The sequence below is a fragment of the Lissotriton helveticus genome, chromosome 2_1, assembly GCF_964261635.1.
Source record: "Lissotriton helveticus chromosome 2_1, aLisHel1.1, whole genome shotgun sequence".
In the NCBI taxonomy this organism is placed as follows: domain Eukaryota; kingdom Metazoa; phylum Chordata; class Amphibia; order Caudata; family Salamandridae; genus Lissotriton; species Lissotriton helveticus.
This window is the reverse complement of record NC_136059.1, coordinates 1343723955-1343739386: the sequence shown is the minus strand read 5'-3', so window position 1 is coordinate 1343739386 and position 15432 is coordinate 1343723955. Positions and strand designations below refer to the sequence as shown.

At 42.4% G+C, this 15432-nt stretch overlaps 1 protein-coding gene across 1 annotated transcript in view; it reads right to left on the bottom strand.

Annotated features, from left to right (window-relative positions):
• Positions 1 to 10186: 10186 nt before the first annotated feature.
• Positions 10187 to 15432, bottom strand: part of SLC10A6 (solute carrier family 10 member 6) — a 277252-nt gene continuing 272006 nt past the window's right edge. The window contains exon 6 of the mRNA XM_078677507.1: positions 10187 to 11659. Coding sequence (XP_078533633.1) covers positions 11508 to 11659 — 152 coding nt within the window. The 3' untranslated portion in view covers positions 10187 to 11507. The remainder of the gene's footprint in view (positions 11660 to 15432) is intronic.

The window sequence follows — 15432 nt, the reverse complement described above, 5'->3', positions numbered from 1 at the left end:
TTAAAGAGCTGGAAGTAAAAGCAAAACAATCATCAGAGTCTAGCACTAATGATGACAGCTATAACCCAGTGCCCATCGGAGACAGGAGGGTCTACATCTCCAAGGACCTGGTGCCTAACTTTACTGTTGGAAATTATATTGCCAAGGGGTTTGAGGATTCTGAGATTGCCTTAACTATACAGATGGTCCCTGGGGAGCATTGGGGAGCCTATCTCTGGAGGCACATTTCCAGTGAAGAAAGGGATGCAAGAATGGCCCTAGGAAAGGGATACGGGATGAGGTATGCCCTCATGAAGGACATGTTTGCTGGGAAGTTTAGTCTCACTCCTGAGAAGTATAGGCAAGAGTTTAGGGATAGCCATGAGCTGCCCCATCAGTACTGTGTGGATTTTGTGGCTAACTTTTGCAAGGCACTGAATTTATTTTAAACAGATTAACGTTTTCCAAAAGGCCTCCAAATGTGGTCGCAGTGGAAAGATTTCCATTCCTAGCCTGACTAGATGAGCAGTGGGCTCCCTGAAAAGAAATTAGGCAAGTTCATCCCCAAAAGTTTATGAGTACAATAGGTGCGAGCACGTCAAGGGAGATACCAGATGACCGAAGAAGGCACAACCCCCACCCCCACTGGTGGGCAGACACCATTGTTGGCTTGTGTAGTGCTTCTGGAGGAGGCTGTCCCAGTTAGCATGCGGGGATAAGAGCAAAGGCTACCCTGGAATCCTGGGGTGACAAAGAGATGGTGCCACAAACCTACCTACAAGGATGTGGAGCTCCAGTCGCACCTGGAGATGTTAAGGTTGCCTGAGTGGGTGTGCCTAACTACAAGATCCATGGCATCCTGGGAGGTTAGTTAAGGGGTCTGGAACCTTAAAAAATGCCCTTGGAGCAGCCAAGAGGAGTAAGAGAAAGGGGTGTGGGAAACCTGCCATTAGCAACTCCCATGGTCTGGAGTAGATTGAGCCTGAGCGTGATGCTCCAAATTCTACAGGAGATGGCAGTGCTACCTTGAGTGACTTGCCTGAGCAGGCTGGTTGGCCAGCTGAAGAAGTACTCACCAGGGTGGAATTCTGCATGGCTCTGAATGAGTACCCTACCCTGAAGGATCTCAGATGGCAGGCAAATGCCCAGGCAGCTGGTGAGACCTTTGGAGATCACCTGATATATTGGGAGAATGAGCTCATGTATAGTGAGTCCTAGGTTCCTGAGCCCAAGGTAACCTGTGTGTTGGTGGTCTCACAGTGCTGCAGAGCCTACTAGTTCTGGCTCATAACATACCCCTGACAGGACATCTTGGGCAGGACAAGTGCTTTGCCAGGCTTGTCACCCATGTTTATTGGTGACCTCAGATGTATTTTGCAGGTCTTGTCCTACCTGCAGGCCAGTGGGAAGTCAGGGAGAAAGCTAAAAGCTCCCTGGTTTACTTACCTGTTGTTGGCATTCTCTTTAAAAGGGTGGACATCAACATTATTGGGCCCCTGGACCCCAAGACTATCCTATGAAACAGGTTCATCCTGGTCTTGATGGACTATGGCGTTAGAAACCCAGATGCCATACCTCTCAGGACTGTGAGTGCGCCTGCAGTGGCCAGCGTCCTGATGGGAATTTTTACCCGGGTGGGGTCCCCCAAAGAAATAGTGTCCGACGGGGATACAAACGTCATGGCAGCCTATATGAAGTCAATGTAATATAAGTGTGGAGTAACTTATAACTTCTGCACACAATATCCCCCAGACCAATGGGCTTGTTGAAAGGTTCAACAAGGCCCCTGGAGGCATAATTATGGGCATATCAGAGTCTATGAGTCAGAAGTGGGATGTCCTCTTGCCATGCCTTCTCTCTGCCTATCAGGAGGTGCCACAGAAAGGAGTTGGGCTCAGTCCTTTTGAACTCTTGATTGGCTTCCCTATTAGGGGACCTCTCAGTCTTGTAAAAGAGGGGTGGGAGCAAAGTAACAAAAAGTCCCCCAGGATGTAGTCACTGCATAGGAACTCGGATAAAACGCGTCCTAGAAGAAGGACACTGAGAACCTGGAAGCCAGTCAAGAGGTGATAAATCTCTGGGATGACCAGAAGGCCACTATGGTTGTGATTCAGTCTGACCAAAAAGGGTTGGTGATGGAGCCAGTGGAGCCTTATGAGATGGAGAGAAAGAAGGAGGTCATCTACATGGTGGTCCTCAAGACCTCTTTTTAGGGTCCTCCATGTATACCATCTCAAACCCCAATATGAGAGGTCTGAAGTCATTATTCTGCTGGTGACAGATGATTGGGTGGAAGAAGTGAGTGAACCTCTCCCCAAACGAACCACAACAGAGGAACTGTTGCTACTTGCTGGAGCAGTTTTTCTCTATATTTTTATTGACCCCTGGGCTCACACATCTGTGTACTCATGATATTGACAATGGGGACAACATGCCTGTAAAGAATAGCATTTACAAGATGTCTGACAATGTGAGAACCAGTAGCAAGGAGGAAGTGTCCAAGATGCTGGAGTTAGGAGTGACAGAGCACTGCTGTAGCCTTTGATCTTGCCCAGCGGTGCTGCCCAACTGGTGCCACCCTAGAACTCAGGCTCTGTGTGGACTGATGCTCACCCCATCCCAGGGCTGATTACCTCATAAATAGGAAGCGAGTACCTTTGATTTAACATCTGGGTCCTAACAGATACCCTGACCAAGGGGGCTAAGTGGAGATCTGCATTCTTCACTCCAGAAGGCCACTTCCTTTTGAGGGTTATGCCCTTTGGGTTAAAGAATGCCCCTGCCACTTTCCAGAGGTTGGTTAATGGGGTCCTGGCATGATGGAGGCTTACAATGCCTCCTACCTGGACGACATTGTAGTTTTCAAACCAGCTCAGAAGATTACCTGTTTCACCTCCAGGAGGTTCTTCAGGCCCTGCAATAGGCAGGCCTGACTATCAAGGCTAGCAAGTGCCTGACCAGGCAGGATCTCTGGCATATCTGGAACACCTAGTGGGTGGGGCAAGATGCAGCCCGCCAAGCTTAGATTGAGACTATCCTGGCTTGGGATCCCCCCCCCCAAGACTCAGACTGAGGTGAGGGGCTTCCTAGGCCTCATGGGATATTATAGAAGGTTTGTGAAGGGCTATGGGACTACTGTTGCCTTTCTGACTGAGCTGACTTCTAAGAAGCAGCCTAAAAAGGTGATCTGGAAGTGGCCTGCCAGAAAGCCTTTGATGCTCTGAAGGAGGCCATATGTGCAGCACCAGTACTCAGGAACTCTGACTTCTCTAAGCAGTTTGTCGCCCAGAAAGATGCTTAAGCGCATGGCATAGGGCTCCGCTCTCACAGCTAAATAACGAGGGCCTAATCCAACCTCAAGCCTCCATCAGTAGAAGGTTATTGCCCAGGGAACAGATGGAGTGCTATTGAAGTAGTTGCTTCTTTGTGGTCAGGGCATTGAAGAAGTTCAAACCATATATGTTTGGGACTCACATCCTGGATGAGACAGACCATAGCCCCTCTGAAGGCTCATGCAGATAAGGGGTGAGAATCCCAAACCGTTGAGGTTGCCCATCTCCCTACAGTGATTGGATTTCATAGTGCAACACCGTCCTGAGACTGACCACTCCAGTCCTGAATATCTTTCCAGATTTGTCCGCCTTATTGATGGGAACACTCCAGAGGATGGGTAGTTCTCTCTACTATCAGCTGGGGGAGAACGTGTAAAACCTTTCATTCTTGGTGTAGTCTTCCTCCAAATGTTTTGCCTACACCCCTCCTGTTTTCAGAATGTTGTTTTTGTTGGTATTAGGACTCTGTACACTTTACCACTGTAAACCAGTGCCAAAGTACTTGTGCTCTCTCCTTAAAACACAGTACAACTGGCTAACAATTGATTGGCAATTTTAGTTCACGTATAAGCCCCTAGTATATGGTACCCCACATACCCAGGGCCTGTAATTTAAATTATACTAGTGGGCCTGCAGCACTTGATGTGCCAGCCACTTAGTTAGCACTATAAAATAACTCTTAGGCCTGCAAAAATAAAAATGTTGCCAGGCCTAAACCTTCCTTTTCAAAACATATATGTCACCTCCTAAGGTAGGTCTAAAAAAGCCAACAGGGCAGAGTGTGTTGTATTTAAAAAGTAGGATGTGCTTTTAAGTTTTACGTGTCCTGGTAGTGAAAAACTCTTAAATTCCCTTTTCCATTCTGTAAGGCCTGTCTCTTCCATTGGATACCATTGCGTTACCTCATTATATTTAATAAGTGCTAACTTCCGATTGGAATACTGATTGGAATATCAAGTTTGGACTTAAATCATTTGTCATTTTAAACACTCTTTAATGATAAAGTCAGGTTTTAAGTAACACTTCTGAAAATGCATTTTTAGAAAACTGGCATTTTCTTGTCCAGACCATTAGATGCCTGCTGCCTGGGTCACATAACTGTAAGTAGCTTGGCAGTTGGCATTTGTGTATTCCTTCCAGACTGTGAGATGAAGGGGAGTAGGTGTTGGCAGAATGGAACATCCTGCCAGAATAGCTGGGATGGGGCTGTTACATTTCAAAGGGCTGCCTCCAGCAGACACACAAAGGGAACGGACACCAGTCTTTTGCCTCCCCAAACCACTTTGAGCATTGACATGAGAAGGGAGGAACTTTCCAGAGCCAGATGGACCAGGATTTCATCCCCACTTTAAAGGCTGGCAGCAGGTATAAATATTGGACCTCCTGAACAACTTCTTCAGTACACTGCTGGACCTGTTAACATTACAGAAGAAGGCTTGTATTTTTCCCACAGGACAGCTCATTGCTTGAGGGAGGCCTGCCTTGTTCACCAGAGCACTCACCTGCTGCTGGAGGCCTGCCCTCCTCTCTGCATATGACAGCAAGACCTGCTCCCTTCATCTCAGGCTACGTGAGTGACTCCTAGGGTGTAGATGTGGTGTAACAGTCAGAGCTGCTGAGTTTGGACCTGGGGAACGAGGTTCAAGTTTCTGCATCAGATCCACATCCTGTGAGTCTGGGCAAATTACTTAATGTCCCTGTGCCTACAAAAAGGAATGTGTCCTTGTGTAATGTTACTGGTAATCGTGTAAAAGGCTTCAATACCTTCGAGTAGAGTTTGCGATATATAAAACTACAACCCAAAACAAATGAATCAGTTGGCTGATATCCTGTTCTGAACTCAGGGGAACAAAAAGATCCAGTTGCCTCTCTGCAACTGCCCAGCTGACTTCCTGAAACTAGACCTTCATGGAACTGCAATTGTACCTGTCTGAGCCTTCTGGCCTTTGCTGAGTTCTTGATCTCAATGAGGTGCCTCCCCAGCTCCTGGACCCTTGTTTGTCATCAGTTGAGCTCCTCCTGTGAAATCCTGAAGTTCTGAACTCTACAAGCTGGACTTTTAGAAGGTAACCTTTTCAGCGAGAATTACCTGGTCCCTCTATCAGGCGACACTACTTCGGGGTGGGCCTGAACTTGTGCCTTTCTCCCGGTCTAGCACGACCAGATGACAGCGGGTGGTACGTTGTGCTTTTAGGTACTATACTTACCTAAAACTCTTCAAATGCATATCTCCAGTTCTATTGATTGGGTTTTTGTTGTTCTGGTATCCTTTTATTTATTAAAATGTATTCTGTTTGTCTAAATTAGCGTAGGGTTTTCTTGTGTTGTGTTTTCACTTTGTTACTGTTGGAGTGCTGCATAAATACTTAATAAATAAATAATGTGGACCCTCAAATCACCCAAAATGTTGAGTTATTTGACATTGAATACTGGGTATGGTCAGGAATAATACCTTTTTCACAATATTGAGGCACTCACATATAGAATTAAAACGTTGTCCTTTTGTATCACTATCTAGATCCACTGTTCTTATGGCTGTACAATGTTGAGCTACATGTAGTACAGTAATATGGACTTAAGAAATGTAATTCCAATGTAAGTGTCATGTAAACCATAAGTACAGAAATCTCAGACATAATTTTGTTTTAAGAGTTTTTTTAATCTCACAAATTTAAGACATACATTCTTTTCACACAGTGTGGACAACACAGTGATGCACATTGTCTTTAAATATTCAGTACTTCAGAATAAGAAAATAAAAGTTAGTTCCAATGCCCAAATTAGATCATTTGATTTATAACACGATACTCCAAATGTCCCAGGTCATCTGCAGATCAAATATAGTGCATTTCATAAACTATACATTTTTAAATCTAACTCAAAATATTGGCTTTTCTAGCTTACTATTTCACTATTTGGTTCACAGCATTAAACTATACAAAGTATCTATATATGTATATTGTATAGGTAACTCATATAAAATCATTGCTTTCTCGAGGTTCTAAACAATTCAGGTTTTGCCAGCATTTACTGGACTTACTACAAATGTGTTGGAAAACTTCCACCTCACGTTAGCTTTCCACACAAATTTTAGCAAAACAACATATAAAAATAGCTGTTCAATGAGCAAATTAGCTTAAGCTGAGAGCATTTTTAACTCAGAAAGCATATTTGTATTCAAACCAATACAAATAGAGGTACACAAATAAACTATCAGTGCCAAACATACATTTCACAGGGAGACTCTGTGTTTCAAGTGTGTAATTTTACCCATGGTCTTGCGTTTAACAATGTATTTACAAATAATTTACAGACACTGGGAATTGGAACTTTGGAAATCCCTTCTATATTAACACTTCAAGGATACTGTTGTCCAAAATTAAAGGTTCATTACATGGTTAGGATTAATTAATTCTTATAGGACTAATGCCTCCACTTGCACTTCATTTTGTAAGCATGTCTTAATAGAATACACTTAATTCTTGCGCATTTCTTGTTCAGGATCCAAACACAAAGGTATGGGACACAGTGGAATACTGAACCATACTTTTTGTTTTGTGTTGGCAGCCCTATGCTATGAAACCAGATCTAGTGGTTCTGGATAAAGAAGCCTCACCCACCTAATGTAGCATGCTTCATCATCGACTTCCTACACCACCCTGGTAAGATGATTCTACCAGGACAGACTTGACTTCCATTTTGTAAGGAAGTTCATAGATAAAGTATGATAGCTGGCTAAAGCGGAGATCTAGATATTAAAAATACCTTAGGAAACACATGGGAATTCCCTTCATTGGTGGGTACCCTAGGTATACATAAAATCTTAAAAAGAAAAACTGGATGTTTTATGGGTACAATGCCAATAAATCCAATGTATTGCCGCTAACTTATGGTATACGAGCTGCATTAGGGAATGCTATGGGACCTCAGAGGAGGTGGATAAAGTGGAAAGCCATATGACTGTAGCCAAACCGACTCCTGAAGGGGTTGTGACTTAATGGTGTGAACTTCATTGGTAGATTATTTCTTCAACTATGTCTGCCCTTGGTCATTTTCTTCTCATCATAAGGGGTATCAAAGTCTGAAGATCTACTGCTCCAAGATGATGAGTCAGAAAGCCCTGGTCTTTTTTCCTCATAATTGTCTCTGGAATATAGGTAAGTGGTTTCATGAGAGAATTTCTATAGATCTTTTTGAAACGTATCAATTTCTGATTGTGTCAGGAAATGTTTATACTCTGTGATGCTTTTGTTAACCACATCCCGTTTCTTGTTCAAGACATATATACTAGACTGTGATTTCAGTGCATTTTCACTAGTCTTAATCTTGATCACTAGTGCATCTGATAGTCTTTTAGCCATCTTAACAATAAGGACCATCCAGTCTCAAGTACATCTAGTTTGGCCATCCTCTCATTTTTAAAACATTTACAATCAGCAATAATAACTATTTGTTATTACAATTTGCAGTGTTTACTAAACCAATAAATGGGCCTAATGACTATTAGTAAACATTAGCATATCAATATTCCCTGCCTGCGAGGACGTAGTCCATTTATACAGGCATATGGCCATATGTTTTATTCTCCAGGCAATATGTAGAACAATATATCACAAGTTAACCATCTGTCCCAGTCCTTCCAAGGTGACATTATCATTACTAACCATGTTGTGATTATTTCTAATCTCCTGCAAGTCCTGTACAGTGCTATTGTTTATAAGGAAACTGTATTGTGTTCTAAGTGTGTGACTAAAGAAAGTACTTCCTCAGGTCCTGACCATGTTGTAAGCACCAGCCCACAGTTGGGTAAGTTTGAGTGCATTAGTTTACGCATAACTTTGCTTTATTTTTCCGGAATCACCTTTTTTTTGTTTCTCTTTTGCAGTGCCACCATTGAGGAACATGCATGCTGACTCTGTTTTATTTCACAGAAAATTACCACTATCATAATGAATATGTGATATGATTCTTAAGCCCTAGGCTACCACCTTTGCATGGTGAAGGTAAGCAATCCTTTCATCTGTATTCAGATGTGCTCGCCAATTGTATAGGGGTTCTATATCTTAATTGTCCTGCTCAACGCCCTGGACCTCTCATAGCCTTTCAGTTAGGGGCAAAAACATTTTGGCAATAAATTGGATGTATTTGCCATAGTACCCATAAAACATCCCCCTTTTTGTTTTTAAGATGTTATGTATGCCTGGGGTACCCAACCATGAAAGGAATTTCCATGGGTTTAACCTAAGGTATTTTGAATATCTGGATCCCCACTCTATCCAGCTATCATACTTTATCTAAGAACTGGAGGTCGAGTCTGCCCTGGTATTGTCACCTTACCAGGGCGGGTAGGCAGCCGATCATGAAGCTTCTTTATCCAGAACCACTTGATCTGGTTTTAGAAGTGTGGCTCACCGGTTAGAAGCGGCAGACCCTGAAGCACAGGTCGGCCTGGGACCAGGGTTCAATTCCCGACGCGGCAGGGTCTTGGGTCAATGTCTGCGGACTCGATAATTCTCGCTTAGGTGCCTACGCTAACCATGGGTCCCACTCTGCAACTCTGGGCAATAGCTTGCTTAATCTCCACAACGGCCCCAGCAACGCCGGGGATGCCTGGCTTCACCTTGGGGTGCCCTCTCACAGGGAAAGCCAGGACGGGTTCCCCAGTGGTACACAGCGCCAGGATGCCACGTAACGAGGTAACAGTGCGCTTTACAAGTATACATACATTACATTACATACATATCCTTTGATAGCCAACACAGAATCAAAATTATTGTTCCGTATCATCACTGTGCCCTGTACATTTGTGTTTCGATGTGTTAACTATTGGAGGATGAACGGTGTGCCACCTGTTCCTCTTCATCTCTAACTGTCAATATATATGTCTGGATCATAGCCCATGTATTGATTGGCGATTCTCTCAACTTCCAAGGTCCATTCCAATGATTTTCATATTCTAAAATGTTAATCACAGTGGCTTCAAGCTTGATATAGGTAAAATGAAATTCAGACCCTCATTAAATAACAGTACCACATGCTTAAGATTAGTTAAGGCACGGTTTTTAAATTAATTGTTGTCATAAAATAATTAACGATTGCATTCATGAATCTGGCCTCACTATTGTTGCAGATTCACAAACGTTAGTCAAGTCAGTATGGCCACCATTTGGACATGTCACACATACCCTCTCTGTCATCCAAAAATCTCTTGGTTAAGTCACTAATACCACCTAAACTCTGAGCTTGTAATCATTTGCTTCTTGATTATTTTCAACATCCTATTGCTTCTTCTCATCAAATGAAATGTTTACTACTCTGACTGTATTCAGCTTATTAAAGTGTGCAACTTGCTTTCTGATAAACAGACCTGCCAAATAATAAATTATCTATTGACTGCCCTCAAAGCTTTCCATAATTTTGACGCAAACCCCGCTATTCTGTATGTCTTATTCACTTTGGGCCAGATTCCCAAATTTTATTGCACATCTATATGGTGTGCAAAAATGACAACATTTATGAGTGCAAATTTAACCTGGTTATTCACCAAAAGTGCACTAGTAAATGGAGTTACTCAACTATAAAACTACACCATAATGGTGTGATTTGAGGTGTGACTAAGTATCATTGAAGAGAGGGTTTGAGATATACACAAAAGTTGATTTAAACCCACAAATTTTAAAGCTTGTGGGTATCCATACATTTCTGCAGATATCCCCTGTCCTAAACTCAGAAAGAGATTTACTTCTATTAAGTAGCAGTGCAAATCTGTGCAGGTGCAAGGAAAGGGCCTTCCATCTGGGGATTATATTTTCCATAAAAAAAAGTCACGCTGACAAATTCAAGTGAAGTTTCATATTATATTTTCCTAGTCTGAAGTATTTTCCTTTACATTTTCAAAAGAGTAATTGGTATGCATGTGAGTACCCCAGGAAATGTAACAGGTATAGTTATTTTTGTGTGAATTCCCAGACAGTTGACAATTTGCTCCCAATGTAATGAAGTAACACTTCGAAACAAATTTCTGACTTGTTTGTGACTCAGGGTGCTTCTTTTTACAACAACTTATTTTCTCTGGTCTAAACCTCAATTTATCTCTTAGTGACCTCTTTTCTTTTCAAGCTCCCGAATTCTTACTCCAACTCTTTACTTGCTGCTTTACATTGAAATACTCTCATAGGTATCCACCTCACCCTCAACTTTGACAAAACCACTTTGTTCAGTTATCAATCTCCATTCTTTTTGCTTTCTAATGAGTTAGAGCCTGAACTGATAGAACCTTACTGATAGATAATCAGTATCCTTGAAGTGAAAGAGCAGTTACCGACTTGTCTGTTTCCTCCTACCACACCAATTGGGTACCTATCACCTCCTTGACCTTAGGCAATTTATTACAACTTCAACATTATCTTTTTGAGGAATCCATTTATTTCTGTATTGAATTTCATTGAGCTGGCTTCCCTAATTGGCCTCTGGCTCCTTCCCATTTATATGTTATGCTTGTCATTTTATCTTTGCTCCACAATTGGGCATTTGCAAAAACTTTGTAGGATACATTTTTGTAAAAGCTTAGAAGAATCTCAAATAACCCATATACTTGTGTCGTCTTAAAAGCATGAGCAATATTCATTTTCATGGGTCACAAATTGGTAATGAAAACAGCTAATATTTTACTTACATGAATTTGTTTTGAAATTGTTGAACATTTGAAATTTGATAAATTCCAGCTTCATTCACAAATATTCAGCACTCGGAAGTGAAATTATTGGTTTATCTACATACCTACCTGTGATCTGCAGAAAAATATCACAGGCTGTGCTTTCTCGCATCCCCCTAGAGTGCCCACAATGGCATGTTGCTAAGTAACATACAAAAAACTTGATGGAATCCTAAACCACAGTCACCAAAGACATGAAAATTATCTTTAACTATAAAAGATGAGGGATAATTTCATGATGCTATGGTGTTTGCTACTAAGGAGTCAATCCTCCAGAACATTTGACACTAGAAATAGAAGTTGAGCCTCACTGGCACGGTTCTTAGATGATGTGGGCTGAGCCAGAAATCCCTTTCAGAAAGGTGTGCACAAATTTGTGAATAGGCATCAGCGTTCAACTTCACAGTCTCATGATTTCTGAGATAAGCATTGAAGACAACCAATCAATGTTAAAATTGTCTTTCCATCAGAAATCAATGGCTCTACTTGCTTGTCTGTTGTTTCAATTCAGTAGTCTCCGCTTCTATCATTGTATCACCCATATTCTGCAAACTTTGATTGAAACACATTTCAGAACGATCCAGGTCCCTTTTTTCATTTCTCTTACCACATTTTCTTCTGTACACCTGATAAGCTGAAAATGCAAAAAACGGTACTTTAATCACTGTTTGAGTAACATGTATTTAGGCTGATTTTGAAATGGAAATCGTCTATGATGCCTCTAGAATACTTCTGGGGATTATAAAAGTTAAAATAACTTTCTTGTTTCAAACATGTATTTATCGTGAATACATTCAGTGAAAAGTATTGTTTGTTATCAAGCAGAAGATCCAACACACAGAATGTGTTACTGCTTCCTCTATGCACTTAATGCACTTTCACTTCTGCATTCGCCCACCCATTATTCATCTAGAGACTGCCAGGATCCATGGACTTGGCATCAGGAGAATCCTTCATTTGGCGGATCTCATTCACTACTCAATCTCTTAAGTGAGATCACTATATTCCTCACCGAGTAGCCACTTGCCTGCTGACGTCCACACACCTACCCTCTTATCCATTTACCCATTCACACTCTATTTGAACCTCCACACATTCAACTATTCACTCTCTCTTTTTTTTAAAAATCTTTTTTGTCCTCATTTGCCTTCAACCACAGTAAATAGACGTTCGTACCCCTACTCAATGACCTGAGATGACTAAGGCTCTTTGATGAAATCTCTCGGTGCCTTCAGCCTGTAAGGGTACATTGTCAGACCAGAATGTTATTTCCCACAAAAAGGGGATAGGTTTCACTCCAGGTTGTTCTGTAAAAAAAACAGATGAACGCTTTTTATGGCCCTGGGAAGCCCAACATAGTCCAAGGAGGCATAATCATCAGGCGCTTCAATCAAATTTAAGTAAAATAGCAAAGTATAAACAAAAAAGATTGCTGGTTTCCTCTTAATTTATTTCCACTGGAGCATTAAATCTCAATACACAATCTTTTTTTCAACTGCAAGCAGCTGTATGGTACGGCGAAAGTTATCGCCCAAGTTAAATCTGGCCATGACTTCCGACAGGTAAACCCAGTTTACCCTGTCACATGCCTTGGTAGCGTCCAGGGTTAAAGCTGCAAGAGGGAGTGAATAGGTGGAAGCAATATCTATTCTGCCAACCAGATCATACGTGAGGTCTCACAATTGTTTCCCTTTCACGAACCCCTTCTGGTCGGGGTGAAGGATGTCATTTGCCACCGTCCCCCGCCTGGTTGCTAAAAGAGAAGTAAAGATTTTATAATCAACATTTAAAAGTGATATAGGTTGATCTGAACCACAGCTGGCTGGGGTTTTGCCAGGTTTCAGGATCAGGACTACTGTAGCATCATTCCAGGATACAGGAGGGTTAATTCCTCCAGTAGTATCCTGTTGAATAATTGAGTTAATACTGGAATTATACCCTCCCCCAACGATCTATATAATTCAGCTGGTAGTCCGACAGGTCCGGCAGCTTTACCCCTTTTACATCCCGCCAAGACCTTCCTCACTTCCTCCTGCGTAATAACTTGTTCCAGATCTGTTTGTTGCTTGGAACTAATGGATGTTAATGTGGTTCCTTCCAACCATGCCTGTGCTTTAGATCTATCTTCCGTACAGGTCTCTTTATATAAGGGCTATGCCATTTCCCCCAGTAATTTCTTTAATGTGGTTTCGGAGCTGGTCTGCTTTGATTTTCTAAGCAAGTAACTTTCCTGCTCCTTCCCCATGTTCAAAGTGGGCAATCTTGCCTTCCACCTACGCATAAGCCTCTTTTGGAGAATGCCCTCCAGCTGTTCATTTGGTTCTTTACGTTTATCCAGGTCTTCCCTCGAGCCGATATCTGCCTGGCTATTCAGTTTTAGCTCCACTTCCCTCATTTCTGCCTCCAAGGCTGAGGTCTCTTTTCTATATTTGTTGCTCCTATTGCTCTATCGATTGGTAATGATGACCCTCAAAAAGGCTTTGAGAGTGTCCCAAACTATAGTAATATCAGCTGTACCTAAATTGCTCTCTAAGAATTTCATTAGAGACAAAGCCTGTCTCTTCCTCTTCAAGTAATAATGAACTGATCAAAGGACGACCATACTCTAGTCTTCTGTGACTGTATACAATCAAGAGCTAATAAAATGACATCCTTGTCAAAAGAGACACCCTGGATCTTGAGGCGACTGTCGCTCTACTGTTTGGAGATTTATCCAGTTTAGGCTCGAGAATGATATTAAAATCTCCTGCCCATATCACTGGCTCTGGAAAACCCAGGAGATGTGAAAAGATAGATAGATAGATTTAACCCCTTGGCTGCTGGGGTCATTCCCCTGCCGTGCTGGGGGGAGGGGGGGCGCGCATAGCACCCCGGTGCTCATGACGAGCTCAGTTCGTCATGAGCCACGGTTCTCGTGTGCTCATGACGAGCTGAGCTCGTCATGACCACACCCGTTTGTGTAGAACGTTCGCACAGCAGGGGAATTTCCCCAGCATGCGAGCGTTCTAACGGTCATGACGAGGTCAGCTCATCATGAGCGTGGGAGGGGGTAAGACAAGATGGGTCATCCTGAATCGGGCCATAATACTCAACTAAAGTAAAGAGGATGCCCATTAAAATGATCTTCAGTATCAGCCACCTCTCCCCGGATCGTCCCTATGTTGTAAGATCTGGGCTTTGACTAGCTTTTTGAAGAGAATTAGCACCCCTCTAATATTAGCTGTCTGGTTGGTGCAGATAAAAGAATCCACCCATTTCTGAGTCCTACGGATTTCTTTTGTCTCTGCCTTCAAAAGATGAGTCTCCTGGATGACATTGACCTGCGCTGGGGAATCTCTCAGGTATTGCAGGATTCTAGCTCTTCGTGACCTCACGTGCAGGCCATTTACATTCCAGGACAAGATCTGGAGTATTGTCATGTTATTTGAAGGTTGAATTTACCAACACACACCATGCTAAGGCAGAGGTAACATCTACCTCTTTGCGTTCTCACTGAGTCTGTCTAGACCGAGATTAATAAGTTTAAAGGATATAAGACGAATTTAATTTTTTATCCCCCAGTGCTCCCCTCCCTCCTCCTATCCCTTCCACCCCCTTGGAGAACCCTTCCCCCATTTATCTAGACCAGAAGTTGTCCAGATGCTATGTCCGTGATCTACCCCCCTAACCCTATTGCAAATGTGTGTTACCCTACCACAAAATGTAACCTACTCTAAACAAAATGTAGTCCCTACCAGGCTAAATAAATGCTATAAAACAAACAAATATAAGAATTGTGTTCCCCCGCAACCTAAGGGACCGCATACATTTACTACATTCTACATATCTACAATTCTTCTTCTTTGACTTGCTCATGCAGGGCCTGAACCCATGTTGCCCAGGGAATCAGATCTTCAGATACTATGTTAAGAGAGTTAAGATGTAAGACAATGTGAGACTCTATTCGACCCTACTTCATTTTTTTGTTGTACTATCCTGAACCTCTAGCGACCTGCCAAGGCTTTTCCGTACGAGCCTATAGGACCTGTTTGCTGATGGTATCAAGCAACTCATCTGCCTCCTGAGCTGATCTAATGTTGTCCATTTTGTTATTATACATGACTTTTAAGAAGGCTGGGAATTTGAGTTGTATACTGCACCGATCTTCTTAAAGTTGTCCATCCTTCTGCCGAGTTCCCACTGCCTATCTAGGGTAGCTTTCGAGAGATCCGAACAGACTTCAAAGGAAAAGTCCCAGCTCCTTAGCGTTTTTGTCTTCAGAATCTTTTCTTTTACTGCATACGTAAGGAAATTAATTAGAATCTTCCTTGGCTTTGCCCTATTTGGGTTCAGGTGAAACGGGTCCCTGTGAATCCTTTGTATCTCTTTTTCTGGGAACTCGGTTGACTCTTCGAGTGGCAGGACTTC